Source organism: Jaculus jaculus, chromosome 6 (genome assembly GCF_020740685.1).
Source record: "Jaculus jaculus isolate mJacJac1 chromosome 6, mJacJac1.mat.Y.cur, whole genome shotgun sequence".
In the NCBI taxonomy this organism is placed as follows: domain Eukaryota; kingdom Metazoa; phylum Chordata; class Mammalia; order Rodentia; family Dipodidae; genus Jaculus; species Jaculus jaculus.
In genome coordinates, this window is record NC_059107.1 from 126144063 (window position 1) to 126157353 (window position 13291).

Genomic DNA, 13291 nt, shown 5'->3' on the forward strand with positions numbered 1-13291 from the left:
CTGAAGTTCCTACGCACCCTCTCTGAAATTCCCGTGCATGCCCTCTTAGAACCAATCATTTTAAAAGTCACAATATGATGTAACCTTTCCTCTATAAACCCCTTTCCTCTGAGGGTTGGGGTTCTCTCCCTCACTACCGCTGTGCTGGACTGTGGGGACAGAGCCCAGGCCTAGGCTTGCAATAAAGAAACCTGCTGCTTTTACAGTCGAGTGTCTCAGCTTCTGTGGCGGTTCTCTGGGTGACTCCTGGGTGACCGGGGGACTTGGCTCCTGGTAAGGGGTCTTGGCACAACAGATCCTAGCTACAAATGATTAGAGTTCTATGTGAGTAGGAATAAAGCTCAGTAGCATAGGCCAGTAAGCTAGAAAGGGGACATAAAGGGAATACAAAGGGAAGAAGGGGCATACTTTATAGGATGGTATTGTATATATGTAAGTAGAAGCATAGATTAATGAGTGTGAAAAGGCCTAAGTGAGGTCAGGGGAAGAGAATGAGTAAAGGAAAGGTGGAGGGAGGGCTAATCAAAATCTAAGAGGAGGTCTGGAGAGATGGCTTAGTGGTTAAGTGCTGCCTGTGAAGCCTAAGGACCCTGGTTCAAGGCTTGACTCCCTAGGACCCACGTTAGCCAGATGCACAAGGGGGCACACGAGTCTGGAGTTCATTTGCAGTGGCTGGAAGCCCTGGCGTGCCCATTCTCTGCATATATCTGCCTCTTCCTCTCTCTCTGTTCATAAAAATGAACAAAATAAATTAAAAGAAAACCAAAAATCTAAGAGAATACAAAGAAGTCATATGGAAACCTACTTTTTTAGATAATGGAACACTCAGAAGCCATAGACTGTTACTAGAAAATTTTCAGTGCCAGGGATGTGATAAATTCCAGTGAACTGTTGGCCAAGGAGGACCCTGATGCTTCCAAAACATTATAGGCTATTGCCAAGGTCCTTGTTTTCCCACCAGGAATAGATGGTATGGCCCTATTACTGAAGACTGCATATACTTGGGCTGCACTGCAAGGTCCCTGAGAAATCCTGCTGGAGCTGAGCTGAAAACCTCCTCCATGTAGACCAGCTGACAGAAAGCTGGAAAAATCTATGCTGCATACAGTTCAATAGGAGAGAGAGAAATCACCAGTAAAGATACTTAACAGTGGACACTGCAAGCCTTAAATTTGGCCACCCAGGTCAAATGAGCTAATGGGTGCAATAGTGGCATGTCTCTAATGGGGGAAACCAACTGCTCTCTATTAGGACTGGAGGCCTGATCCATGGGAGGGAATACATCCTTGATACTGAAAACCTACAACAGGGGTAGTCATGAGCCCTATGGATGTAATATCTGCTGGCGTCTGGCTAAATGTACATACTATGCTCATCAAACTGCCCAGTAAGCACTTCTCTAATGTTCATACCCACATATTAATGCCACTTTCACTATTGGTAGAGAAGCCTCTCTTTTCAGATGGCGGTGACCTTGGGATGACTCAGAAGGCATCATGGTGATGGGAAGAAATGACCCATGAGTGCTCAGCACTGCAATATCTCTATCACACCTTCTAAGACTCAGGGTCCATTGTGGAAGAGGAGGCAGAAAGAATGTAAGAGCCAAAGGAAGGGTAGGACTCTTTACCATGTGCTCCTCCAGACACAAATTTGCCTGTACATTTATGACCTCACAGTGCCTGACACTACCTACACAAGACCATTGTAATAGGAGGAAAATATCCTGACATCAAAATAAGACAGAGACTAATTGAGAGTTGGAGGGAATATAATGGAGAGTGGAGTTTCAAAGGGGAAAGTGGAGGGAGGGAGAAAATTACCATGGGATATTGTCTACAATTACGGAAGTTGTCAATAAAAAAAAAAATAAAAACTAAGAAATTGTGGTACAGCTACATAACAGAGCATTTGTCAGAAATAAAGAGAAGGCAAGTTTGGTGACATGTGCCTGTAACTCCAGCACATAGGAGTCCGAAATGGGTGGCTCAAATTTGAGGGCACCCTAGGCTACAGAGTGAGACCTTGTCTCATAAATGAGTCAAACAAAGAAATAAAAAGAGATTAACTATTAACTTGCAAAGAACCACAAATATTCAAAATAATTATGTAGAATAAAATAAGCCAAATAAGATTTATTTATATAAATTCTAGAAAAGATGACTACATTCACAGTGACAAAAAGCAGATGAGTGATTGCCTGTGCTCTGTGTTTGTGGGATAAACCACGTGAGACATGTGCCCAGATCATTACTGGTAATGAGTAATAAGCATATAGTCTAACAGTGGCCTGTGCTGAACACAGGAAGAAGTTAGAGAGTGAGGAGAGATCTCTAGTAGCTCTTAGCTTCCACCTGGCAAACTCAATGTCTTCATTATTTGTCCTCTTCAACCTAAGGTCTGACTCTAGAACAACTGGCAAGAGAATGTTGTAGCGCAAATTTTTCGTTGAAGACAATCTATTAGTCTTTAAAGCTTGGAGCAGGCTTTTACAATTTATATGATGTGCTACTATTGGTTTATGTGTTAAGTTTTTAAATATTTTTCTTGCTGCAAAGTGTGCCAAAATGAAAGAATTGATTGAACAGGATAAAAAAAAAACTTGGAAAAAATTCAGGGGATGGAAGTCTATGTAAATTTATAAACATCTAATACAGTTATACATGTTAAATTAAGCAACCATATTATACATTACAAGACTTATTTTTAAACTGGATAACTTATTAAATTCATTGCAAAAATTTAAATGCATTGATTTTTCTATCTCTCATTAGATTATTAGACCAAAATATAGTTAGTCTATCTAAATAATTTCCTAGATGTAATGAAATTATTTATTAATTTACTATTAATCCACAATAAAGAGATTAAATATGTCAGTAGAAATTTATGCTGTTTTTTTAACATCATAATGTTATAAACCCTTTATAGATGGCATAAATTAAATGCAATCTTTGCAAACTCCAGATTAGAGAAAAATTAGTCAAAAGGAGTATAAAATAAATTTGGTAACACTTTCTAAAGTGATATGAGGAAAACCATAATAGGTAGAATCATAGCGTGGTGGCTGAGGTCAGGCATTCTTTTCTTGAAATAAATTCCAAGGGGTATGACCTTTGACTCGGAGGAAAAGCAGCATGACTCTGCTGCACCAAGTAGTGGTTAACACGGAGACTTCTAGTCACAAATGAAAGGCTGAATGAGTGGCAGTTTTGTAGATCCCTGTGCACCTCTATTTCCGTATCTAACCCTCAAGGATTAGTGAAATGATAAACTATTCATGACAAGGCCAAGTAACTAAAACTATTCAATGGCTGGATGCTGTTTTGTGAATAAAAGCAATGTCTGAGGAAGCAGGTCAGAAAAAATGACATGACGAAGTAAGCTTTGATTGCTGGGGGCAAGTGGGCCACTGTCATTCATGTGAGACTCACAGTGAGGGTGTGATGGTCTGCAACCATGAGGTCCTCACAGCTTATGCTATGCTGTCCAATATAGAGTGCTCATTACTCACATATTACCATAAAACAAAATAAAGACTGAAGGGAGTCTTTATGTAAATCTAGAGCTATCTAAGGCACTTATTAAAAAATTAAAATAACAGGGATTGGGGAAATGGCTTAGTGGTTATGGCATTTGCCTGTGAAGCCTAAGGACCTGGGTTCAATTCCCCAGGACCCATGTAAGCCAGATGCTCAAGGGGGCACATGTGCCTGGAGTTCATATGCAGTGGCTAGAGGCTGTGGTGTGCCATTCTCTCTATCTGTCTCTTTCTCTCTCATAAATAAATAAATAAAATATTTAAAAAAATAAAATACAGGAAACTAAGAATTTAGCTCCTCAGTATACCACAGTCACATCTCAACTGCTTAGTAGCTGCATGTAGCTGAGGACTACTATGCTGGACAGAATTGATGTAAAGCCCTCTGGGCAGAAAATGCTACTGGAAAGTATTGGCTGAAAAGGTTTGTATTGGGAGTGAACGTCAACACACATTCCATAAGTATTTAATTTAAACTAACATTCGTACCCCATATAATTTTCCCTTTAGTATTTATTTGTTATTTTACTGAATATAAAGCCTATCAAAATGCTGTTATGTGAGATTCTGTGTAAATCTTAAAACTATTAGAATATTTTTGTCTACTGTTTATACCAATGCATGTGGATGCATTCAGAGAGATTTTCTGAAGGAGGTTGTCTCTGCCTTCCTTGAAGAGTTTTTAAAGGCCATCATTAAGCTTGGTTACTAAATGTTACTTCTACTCTCCTCCTCTTCTTCTCTACCCCATTTTCTCTGAACTTGAAGCTGGGAAAACTGAGATTCTTAAAGTGATCATTATTTTGGCAGCAGCTGGTTCTTAACAGCCTTGGTTTTGTGACACAAGTGACAGGTTCTGTTTCTGCGGTTGCCTTGTCCTAATTAGATTCCTAATGGATCACAACTCTGGAGATACAGCAATGTTATGTGCTGGTGCGTCTGCAGGGCAGAGCTTTATGATATGCTGGGAAACATCTCATTCTACCACGTGCACCCAGTGCCTTTTCTGTCATTAGTTAACCAAGCAGCCCACATGCCTGTTTCAGCTCCCTGACCCACATTTCATCCGTGCTCTGCTGTTTTTCTCCTGCAGGGCTATTTCCTGAGCAAAGCCCAGAGCTTATGAGTCCCTCAGCAGAAAGCTGTGTTCTGACCTCCCTAAACAGGCAGTTCCACCTGCTGGGCTGGTGTTTTTCTGCTACCTAGTCAATATGTTAAGATTTTAGCAGGAGATTCCTGGATACCTTTTTAGAAAACATATGGGAGATTATAATTACTTTGGCCTGCTACAATTTTAGAATTGGGAGAATAAGGAAGAGGTGCAAATCTCTCTTATAAATAACCAAATCTGTGGGCATTTAAAAAAAGCATTCTGGGCAGCACGAGAGAATTTATGTGCCACATTTCACCCTTGGCACACTTTTGAAATGAATTGTTCAAAGAGAAGTTATATTAGGACAAATAGAAATGACGACCAATGCCAGATGTGGATTTTTAGTTAATATTTATGCAACACCCAAAGGGAAGATGGTATTGCACAATAAACTAAAAATGTCTTAGGCAAATAAGGAAAGCTTTACCCCGAGGAACTGGCCCTGCAAAGGTATGAATTATACAACAAAGGGCCGGGAATTCAGAAAAAACGCAGGGTAGGTCCAGGCAACTATAAAAAGGAATTCATTGAGGAAGTGGTGAAGTAGCACATGTGTAGAACCTGCTCGGGAAAATAAAGGCTTAGCACTCTCTTGGCCAATCGTGTGTCTAAGGTAGCAAACTCCAGCCAACCAGCCTAATTCCCTTCATCTGTGGAGAGCTGCAGTAGCTTTAAATAGACCATATATAAACTCAGAACCGAGGCAGCCATCTCACTCACACTGGATAAATACACCTTAAAAAACTAAAAAGCTATGTCCTTGTACTTTAAACGATCTCCATGGATAGTGATGACATCTTTAATCCGATTTTCCCTCAGTAGTTTTTTAAGGGAAGCAGAAAATGCAGGAATTGGCTGCTTCTCAGCCCTTGGAGAGCAATCTGAAAGAGACCATGACTTAATGCACTGGAAGGATATTGAGACCCATGTTAAATTATAACAAGAATTTTGTTCAAAGCAACTCATTTTCTCAAACACAGCTGGACTTCCAGCCTTCCAGGTATTAGGGATGGCAAGATGTATCACTTGATGGCCTATCATACATACAGTCCTCTAGCCTTCCAGTTCACAGGAGTCGGGGTAGTGAGGGGATTATGGGAGTGGAGGAAGGTACAATTATCTATTTATCAATTATCTATAGAGCTTTGCAATGGAGACAGCTTGAGATTTTAACACTCTGAACCCAAAGCTCTAATATGTTTATGCCTCCAAGTCTTCTGAGAAAAGCTGTCCTTGTGTGACTTCCCACCATGGGTCTTCCTGAGGGAGTGATGTGCTCACGAGAATTTTTAGCTGACTTCCTTCCTCTTGCTTTGTTAAGTGCTCACCATCTTTATCAGAGACAACAAATCAGTTGTTTCTTTCATGATGAATATTGTGGACTTTCAGTTGTTTTATAATTTCTTCTTAGTATATTTCTTGCTCATTTATTGCCAATATAATTTTTAGAGGCACATTTATCTTTTAAGTATTTTTATTTATTGATTTACAACCAAAGGGGGGGGGGGTAATAAACACACCAGGGACTCTTACTGCTGCAAATGAACTCCAGACACTTGTGTCACTTTGTGCTTCTGGCTTTATGTGGGCACTGGAGAACACAGCCAGGGCCACCAGGCTTTGCAAGCAAGCACCTTTAACAGCTGAGCCATCTGTGCAGTTCATTATTACCAATACTTTTTAAAAAGCCTCTTTGCAGAGTCCATATATTACAGGCTTTAGGTACTCTGTGGGAAAAATATGATAAATCTCCAGCTTCCTGAAGCTTCTATTCAAGTGATAATTGCAGATGCTCATGTATACTATGATGAGAATAATAGAGGGTAAATGGAGAGAGAATGATGAGGCATGGTGAGGAATCTAAGAAGGACTTTTAGAAGTAATGGCATTTGAGCAAATAACTAACAGTGGGAAGGAGCCAGAGAAGGTCTGAGGAGGAAGCATCTGTGTAGGAGGAAGAGAAAGTAGGCTGATTCTGAAGATGTATTCCTGGTGCGCATGTGAGCACAGTGTGAAAGTGGAGAGGGGGTTGGGCCAAATGAACCAGAGTCAGAATTAGAGTTTTACTCAATTTGCAACAGGGGATCAGTGAACATTGTGGGGAGGTTGTATCTAAAACTTGTTTATTGCCTCAAGTTAAGTCTGAGAGGAGGGAGTGGCATCAGGAACTGAAGTTAAGACACCATTTCTAAAGTGAACATACTAGGTCATGTAGGGGATAAGGATAGCTTGGACTACGATTGAGCAGTGCGGACATGATGGGATATGTTTTGAAGGCAAACATTTACATTTTATTTCAGAGGGAAACCCGAGAATTGAAACCATAATAATAACAGCTAACACTTTTCTGGCACCTTCCAGGACCCTTTTGGATGCTTTACACAGTGACTCCCATAGTTATAAAAGTACTCACAACACTGTTATTGTTATAGAGAGACGAGAAATGAGGCATAAAGAGGCTAAGTGACTGGTCACAGGTCACGCAAATAATAAGTGGCAAGAGCTGTGATACAAACCCAGGCATCAGACTCAGGTGTATGAATTCCATTCCTATATGCTAGGACCCAATACCAACATATAAGCCCAGAACAATGTCACAGAGGACCTTTTGGACCAACTGATAGGATTCAAACAACAATAACAAAAAATCCTTTCAAAACGATAAAACCTAAGGGGAAACGTAAGGGGTCACAATGTTTTTAAAGTGTTTACATTTTAGTAAGGCACAAAATTTGTCTGTCGTGGATAACATTCTATATTTGTCTGCGTCTATAAGATTTTAGATTTCCCAGTGAAGTCAGGGAAAAATGAAATCTTGTTTTGCATGCATCCAAACTTTTCAGGTCACTGTCCTATATCCAGGAGTTTGATTCCTTTCAGCATTTGCTTGTAGGTTGTTCTTTTAGAAGGGTGGTAGGGGGAGGTCAGCCGGCCAGGGAAAGACGTTTTCCATGCCCTGTCGTTGCTATGCAGTAGGGGGCGCTGCAGTAATGTTCATCGTCGTCCAGATTCAGTCCAGTCACAAAGGGGACCAGCCAGGAAGGGGGTGTGGCAGGCAGCCTTGCGATCCTCTTTGGTCTTGCAACTTTAGTACCCAGAGCTCGTTCTACCCAGACCGTTCTACACCATATTTCATCGTGTTGGATGCCTTCCATCCAGTCCTGCATCCGGGCGGAAAGGAAAGGGCGCATTAGCTTTCCGCTTTGCTAGGTTTAAGGAGAGCGCTGAAGAAGGGTGCCTCTTCTGCGTTCTCAGGGTCAGCCTGCCAGTCAGTCCTGAAAGGACAACCAGACCTCCCCCCGCCCCGCCCCCACCTCGCCGCCACCGCTGGCGACCCACGTGTTTCTTACCTGTCCCTCCACCCTTTCTCTTAACCTTCCTGCGGAAACGTTGCTCTCCCGCCACGCTTATCCACTGACTTGGGGGTCGGCGGTAGCACAGCCCCAGAGGGGCAACCTCTCCTGGAAACGCCCTCCGACATACCCTCCGCCCCATTTCGTCTCCCGCATCTCGAGCGCGTGCGAGAGCCCTCCGGTTATCTCGCTGGCAGCGAAGGCCACTGCCCTCCCCAAACCTGTTCTCTCTCCCCGGGTCTCCAGCGGTCTCACCAGCTGTGCAGACCCACGCCTGGCAGCCCTTGGCCGGGGACACTGAGACCTGGGTGCGGGGCGCTGCCGGGCATCGCTCCTCCAGCTCTCCCCCGCCCGGGGCGCACGGCCCAGCCCTCCCCTCAGGCCATCTTCCAACAGGCGTCCTTGTCCCCGGGGCTTTCCCGAGAGAACACCAAGGTGAACACGGAGGAGGAGGAGGAGGGAGGCGGGCTGGAGGGGGCGGGGCCTCCGGCCACGGGGGGGCGGAGCCCGCGAGGAGGAGCTGGGGTGGAGAAAGGGGTCGGGCCAGCCAGCCATGGAGGGTTGGCCACGCAGGCGCGGGGGGCCCGCGTCAAGCACCCCACGCGGGAGCTTCTGGAGTCCCCAGCTACCGCTTCTCACTTCACTGGAGAAGGGGCCGGCCCGGGGAGGGAGCCCATCATCCACAGTGGCGGCCCGAGTCAGTGCGATCCACCCCGGAGCCGTGCGCCGGGGAGGCGGCTAGGGGAGGTGGTTCGCCTTGTCCCTCCCACCCGCCCGTCTTTCTCTCTTCTCTCCTCTCGTTCTCTCTCTCTCTCTCTCTCTCTCTCTCTCTCTCTCTCTCTCTCTCTCTCTCTCTCTCTCTCTCTCTCTCTCTCTGCCTCCCGCCGGTCCCAGAGCCCGGCTCCGACGGGTCCCTCCGCCCCTATCGCACGATTCCACCTCCTCCGAGTCCCACTCCTCACCTAGAGCACCCCGCAACTGCCATGGGTTAGGGTGGGCGCCGCGAGACGCGCGGAGGACCAGCCCCGAAGCATCCATCCGTCCACCCGTCCATCCTTCCATCCATCCATCCATTCCTCCGCCGGGGGCCGCGGAGTCCGAACGCCGCTCGCCGCTCTTCCGCGGGCGCCGGGCCGGCATGGGGAGCGCGGCGTGAGTCCGCCACCCCCGGGAGCACGCCGCCGAGAGGAGCCGAGCGCTGGAACTGCGGCCGCGCGAGGGCGAAGAGGCGGGCGGGCGGGCGGGCGGGCGGGGAAGCGAGGGAAAAAGTGCAGCCGGGAGGAGCAGGCGGCGGAAGGTGGGGATTGATGCTTCTGTGTTTTGTTGCCCTCGCGCCGGGAGCCGAGCCGGAGGGAAGGCGGAGGAGAGATGATGGCAGAGTTGGTGAGCAGCGCTCTGGGGCTCGCCTTGTATCTCAACACCCTGAGTGCGGATTTCTGCTACGATGACAGGTAAGGGGGCCCAGAGGAAGGGGGCGAAGGCCGTGCAGGGGACCCACTCCCGTGACTCCGGAGCTCCCGGGCGTGCTTGCTCCCGGGACGACCCGGAGGACCCGGTACCGCACCTGAAGGGTTCCTGGCGCCGTGTCCCGGGAACACCTAAAGTGAACCGGGCGCCGCGCGCCAGGCGGGCGGGCGCGGAGTTTCCGCTCCGACTTTGCTGCAGGTTCTTTTGCATCTCGTCTGTTAGAGGATGCCTAAGTTTCTTAACGGAAACCTCTGCAGTTTGGGAAACTGTTTAATGAACCTATTAAAAAAAAAAAAAGGGGGGGACCCCTCCTATCCCTTGGGGCAACAAAGCACATTAAACGGTTTTAGGTCTGGGCTGGAGGAAGCGGCACCCCGCCCCCTAGTACATCTCCATATTGTTTTCTTTTATTGATAGGACACTTACTTCCCGAAGTTAAAGCCCCACGTTTGACAGTTGCCAAAATAGTGAAAGGAGCTTAGTCTGCGCCAACTTTCCCTTTGACGTGCGTGGGACTTTGCCGGGAGCCTCGAGTCCCGCTGATCGGATCGGATCTCCCGCTCCTCCGTCACCAATCCATCCAGCAGCGCTCTATAAAAGCCGCGGCTCTCACTTCAGCTTGGGGAGTTTTGCATTAGACATTAGTGTTTCTTTTGTGCTAATTGGGGAAGAAAACGCCCCTAGAGACTGAAGTTGTCTTCTGCACTTGGGTTAGTTTTGGGTGGCTAATGAGACCCGAACTGCGTTGTCAAAGAAACTCTATTGACTCCTGGAAAATGTCACAGTTGTGTTGGTATTCTCTACCTATTTTTTTTTAAACGTTGTTACTGTTTAGAAACTGATGAAAAGCTTCAATAGCCATTAGGGAAAATTCCAATTTGTGTCTTTCCGGTGACTTAATCTGATTACAATTAAAACAGATGCATAATTAAAATATATTAGGGAGAACAGCATGCCTGACTAAACTTATTAACCATCCTGGGGTGTTTCATGCTCCATTGGAATTAAACCATCCAAAAAGTGAGCACAGATTTACTTTGACAGCTTTTCAGCAGCCTCTCTGGGCTATGGAAAGTGAATGGATCCCTAGGGTTAGGACGAGGCTTTGAGTGAACTCTTGCGAAGTGGTTGAGAATGAGGGAGGTGAGGGGCGAGCTCCTCTGCTGCCAGTGAGCTCTATTCTTTATTCTCTGGTGTGTCCACCCTCCTGCTAACAGCACATTCATGGGGGTCCGCCTTAAGTCAGCAGATCTTGCTTCAAACCCAGATGTCTGCTATGAAATACCCTGCTAATAGGTGCGAGAATAATACAGACACCCTTCATGGGTTTCATGTTGTGTCTAGCGGAGGCTGTAGTTGATAGGAAGGTTCTGCTAGGCAAACTTTGACTCAACTTTTAAACAGGACTGACGTTAGCAGTTGCACCACTGGCTTTTAGAAGTGGTCTTGAGTGCAAGGGAGGGGAGGTGAGCTGAGCTGCCTGGTTCTCCTCCAGTTGTAGGATGGCGCACCTGCTACTTCAAGGGCATTTGTGGAACAAGGCTTTGCCTCCTGAGCTGAGTGACTTTTCACTAACATGAGTTTAGGCATGAGTCAGGGCACTTACTACCTCTGTTGGGGATGGTTTGAATAGTAAGGTCTGAAACCAAAAGTATGGATTGTATATAAAAAAAGGAAACACTGTAATTCTGTCGCTGTAGTGGAACACTGCTAAACAAAGCATTCCCACCGAATACTCATAATCAGTGTCCAGTATGTGCAAAAGGACATGCCAGGATCGATAACCTGTTCTTTTTAAATTGAGGCTAAAACTTAACTAAGTGTGCATTTAACTAAGTGTGCATGTATATTTTTTTTTCTCTATGTCTAGTAAGACTTCTGTGCTCTTGAATTCCATGTGTCAGAAGTGTTTGGGTTTAGTAACTCTGGTAGGAATGTTGTGAGCGTGATGATACATTAGTTGTCTTTGATGGTTGGAAGTGGCCACAAGTTCTTCACGTGCTACAGGTCAAATTGGGTGTTAAAGCCCTTGACTTCTAGTTTTTGCCTACATAGATAAATTTAGTGTGATTTGCCTATGTCATGTAGTGGATAGTATGCCCAGTAGGTCACTAGACTTACTGTACTGATAGGTTGAGGGCCTAAAATAGGAACTGTACTTTGCTACCCTCTAAAAAGTCATTGTGATTGATTTCTTAGCACAGTTTTATAGACCACTACATGCTACAAGGACAGCAGACTTCCTTTTCATGTACTGTAGGAATCAAGATATACATATTAATGCAGCATGAGCTTTTTGTTGTATCCACGGTATGTGAGAGTGATTCATTGACAAGGTGCACTGTAAACTCTGCCTGTTCCAATACACTTTCTCTGTAAGTAAGGATCTCACTGGTGTGTGAAGGGGGAAGCAAACTGGGGAGTCAAGTGGAAGCTGTAGGGTGTTGATAATATGTTTATTTCCCTACTCTATCTCGCACTGAAAAGATTCATGTTGACAGTGGTGCTTAAATTACATCTGTGGATTCTGCTGTCCCCCAGGAACTTCTGTGAAATATAGTTCTGTAAGCAGAGGCCACTGCTGGAAGTAAAGAAGGAGAGAGATGGCTTTTACACATTCGACTTGCCTAACTAAATCAAGACCCTGCATTTGAGCTGAAGAGTCAGGACTTTACTTCAGGAGGGCTTTCTGTTGCTTTAGCTTAAACATTACTGCTATGGTACTTCTCAACGTTATCATTTCTTTTAAATACAGTGATCAAGTTTACTTTATGAAATACATATATAATTACTTTCAATGTTTGATATAGCTTGGCTGAAATTTAGTGGTAACCTAAAACTTTCTTAAAGCAAAAATCAATTTCCCTGTGGGAAAATTTAATATTTTACAAGTGTTCCTGTACTGAACTTGAGACTAAATCTATAATGTGCTGAGACATATGGTACAAGAGCAGGACTCCCAGGATCTAAATAGACTGTATGAATGGTCTCAGCTTTCTTCCCCCTTATCTTGCTTTCAACATGCTGTACCATGTTCAGTCTTCAGTTGTGGTTAAATTTGGAATTACCAATATGCAGTGTTTGCCAAATTTAAAGGCATGTTGCATGTGACTCCTTGTAGGGCCCTTTCTTATTTTCTAGAAAAAGTTGGTATTTAGGAAAATGGAAAACTTACTGACCCAAATCCTCTGCTTTTCCACCTATTTATTAAGGATGTCATTATGTCATTTCCCTTCATGCCCCTTAAAACACTGCTACAAGCTTCTCATGGTGATAACACTAAGAGTCTTATTAATTTCACTGTGAAGGTGAACAGAGTCTGATTTCACCTTGTACTTAGCATCTCATTGATGGCATAACTTTTAATGACATACATACAAGGTGGTAAGATGCTAATACTTCTGCATGTTTTTACTTTTTTGACAAAAATTATTTATTTATTTAAGAGAGGGGGGTCAGGTTGAGATAGAGAGAGAATGGACATACCAGAGCCTCTAGCCACAGCAAATGAACAAACTCCAGACACGTGTGCCACCTTGTGCATCTGGCTCAGGTGGTTACTGGGTATTCCAATGTGGGACCTTTGGCTTTGCAGGCAAGAACCTTAACTGCTAAGCCATCTCTCTAGCCACAGTTTTACTTTTTTAAAATTTATGTTGTTGTTGTTTTGAGGTAGAGTTTCACTCTAGCTCCGGCTAACCTGGAATTCACTATGTAGTCTCAGGGTGGCCTTGAACTCACGGCAATCCTCCTGCCTCTGCCTTCCAAGTGCTATTA

At 44.8% G+C, this 13291-nt stretch overlaps 2 protein-coding genes across 2 annotated transcripts in view; one reads left to right on the forward strand and one right to left on the reverse strand.

The window, feature by feature from the left end:
- Positions 1-6960: 6960 nt before the first annotated feature.
- On the reverse strand, positions 6961-9187 carry LOC123461549. The gene is made up of 3 exons (XM_045152247.1): positions 8933-9187; positions 8045-8567; positions 6961-7855 (listed from the first exon to the last, which is right to left on the reverse strand). Exons 1-3 carry the CDS (start codon positions 9185-9187, stop codon positions 7827-7829), a joined length of 807 nt encoding a protein of 268 aa, XP_045008182.1. The 3' UTR covers positions 6961-7826.
- A 128-nt stretch (positions 9188-9315) lies between these two features.
- The window catches only part of Tmtc2 (transmembrane O-mannosyltransferase targeting cadherins 2), a 439320-nt gene continuing 435344 nt past the window's right edge, over positions 9316-13291 (forward strand). The window contains exon 1 of the mRNA XM_004650152.2: positions 9316-9498. Within this exon, the coding sequence (XP_004650209.2) occupies positions 9416-9498 (83 nt within the window). The 5' untranslated portion in view covers positions 9316-9415. The remainder of the gene's footprint in view (positions 9499-13291) is intronic.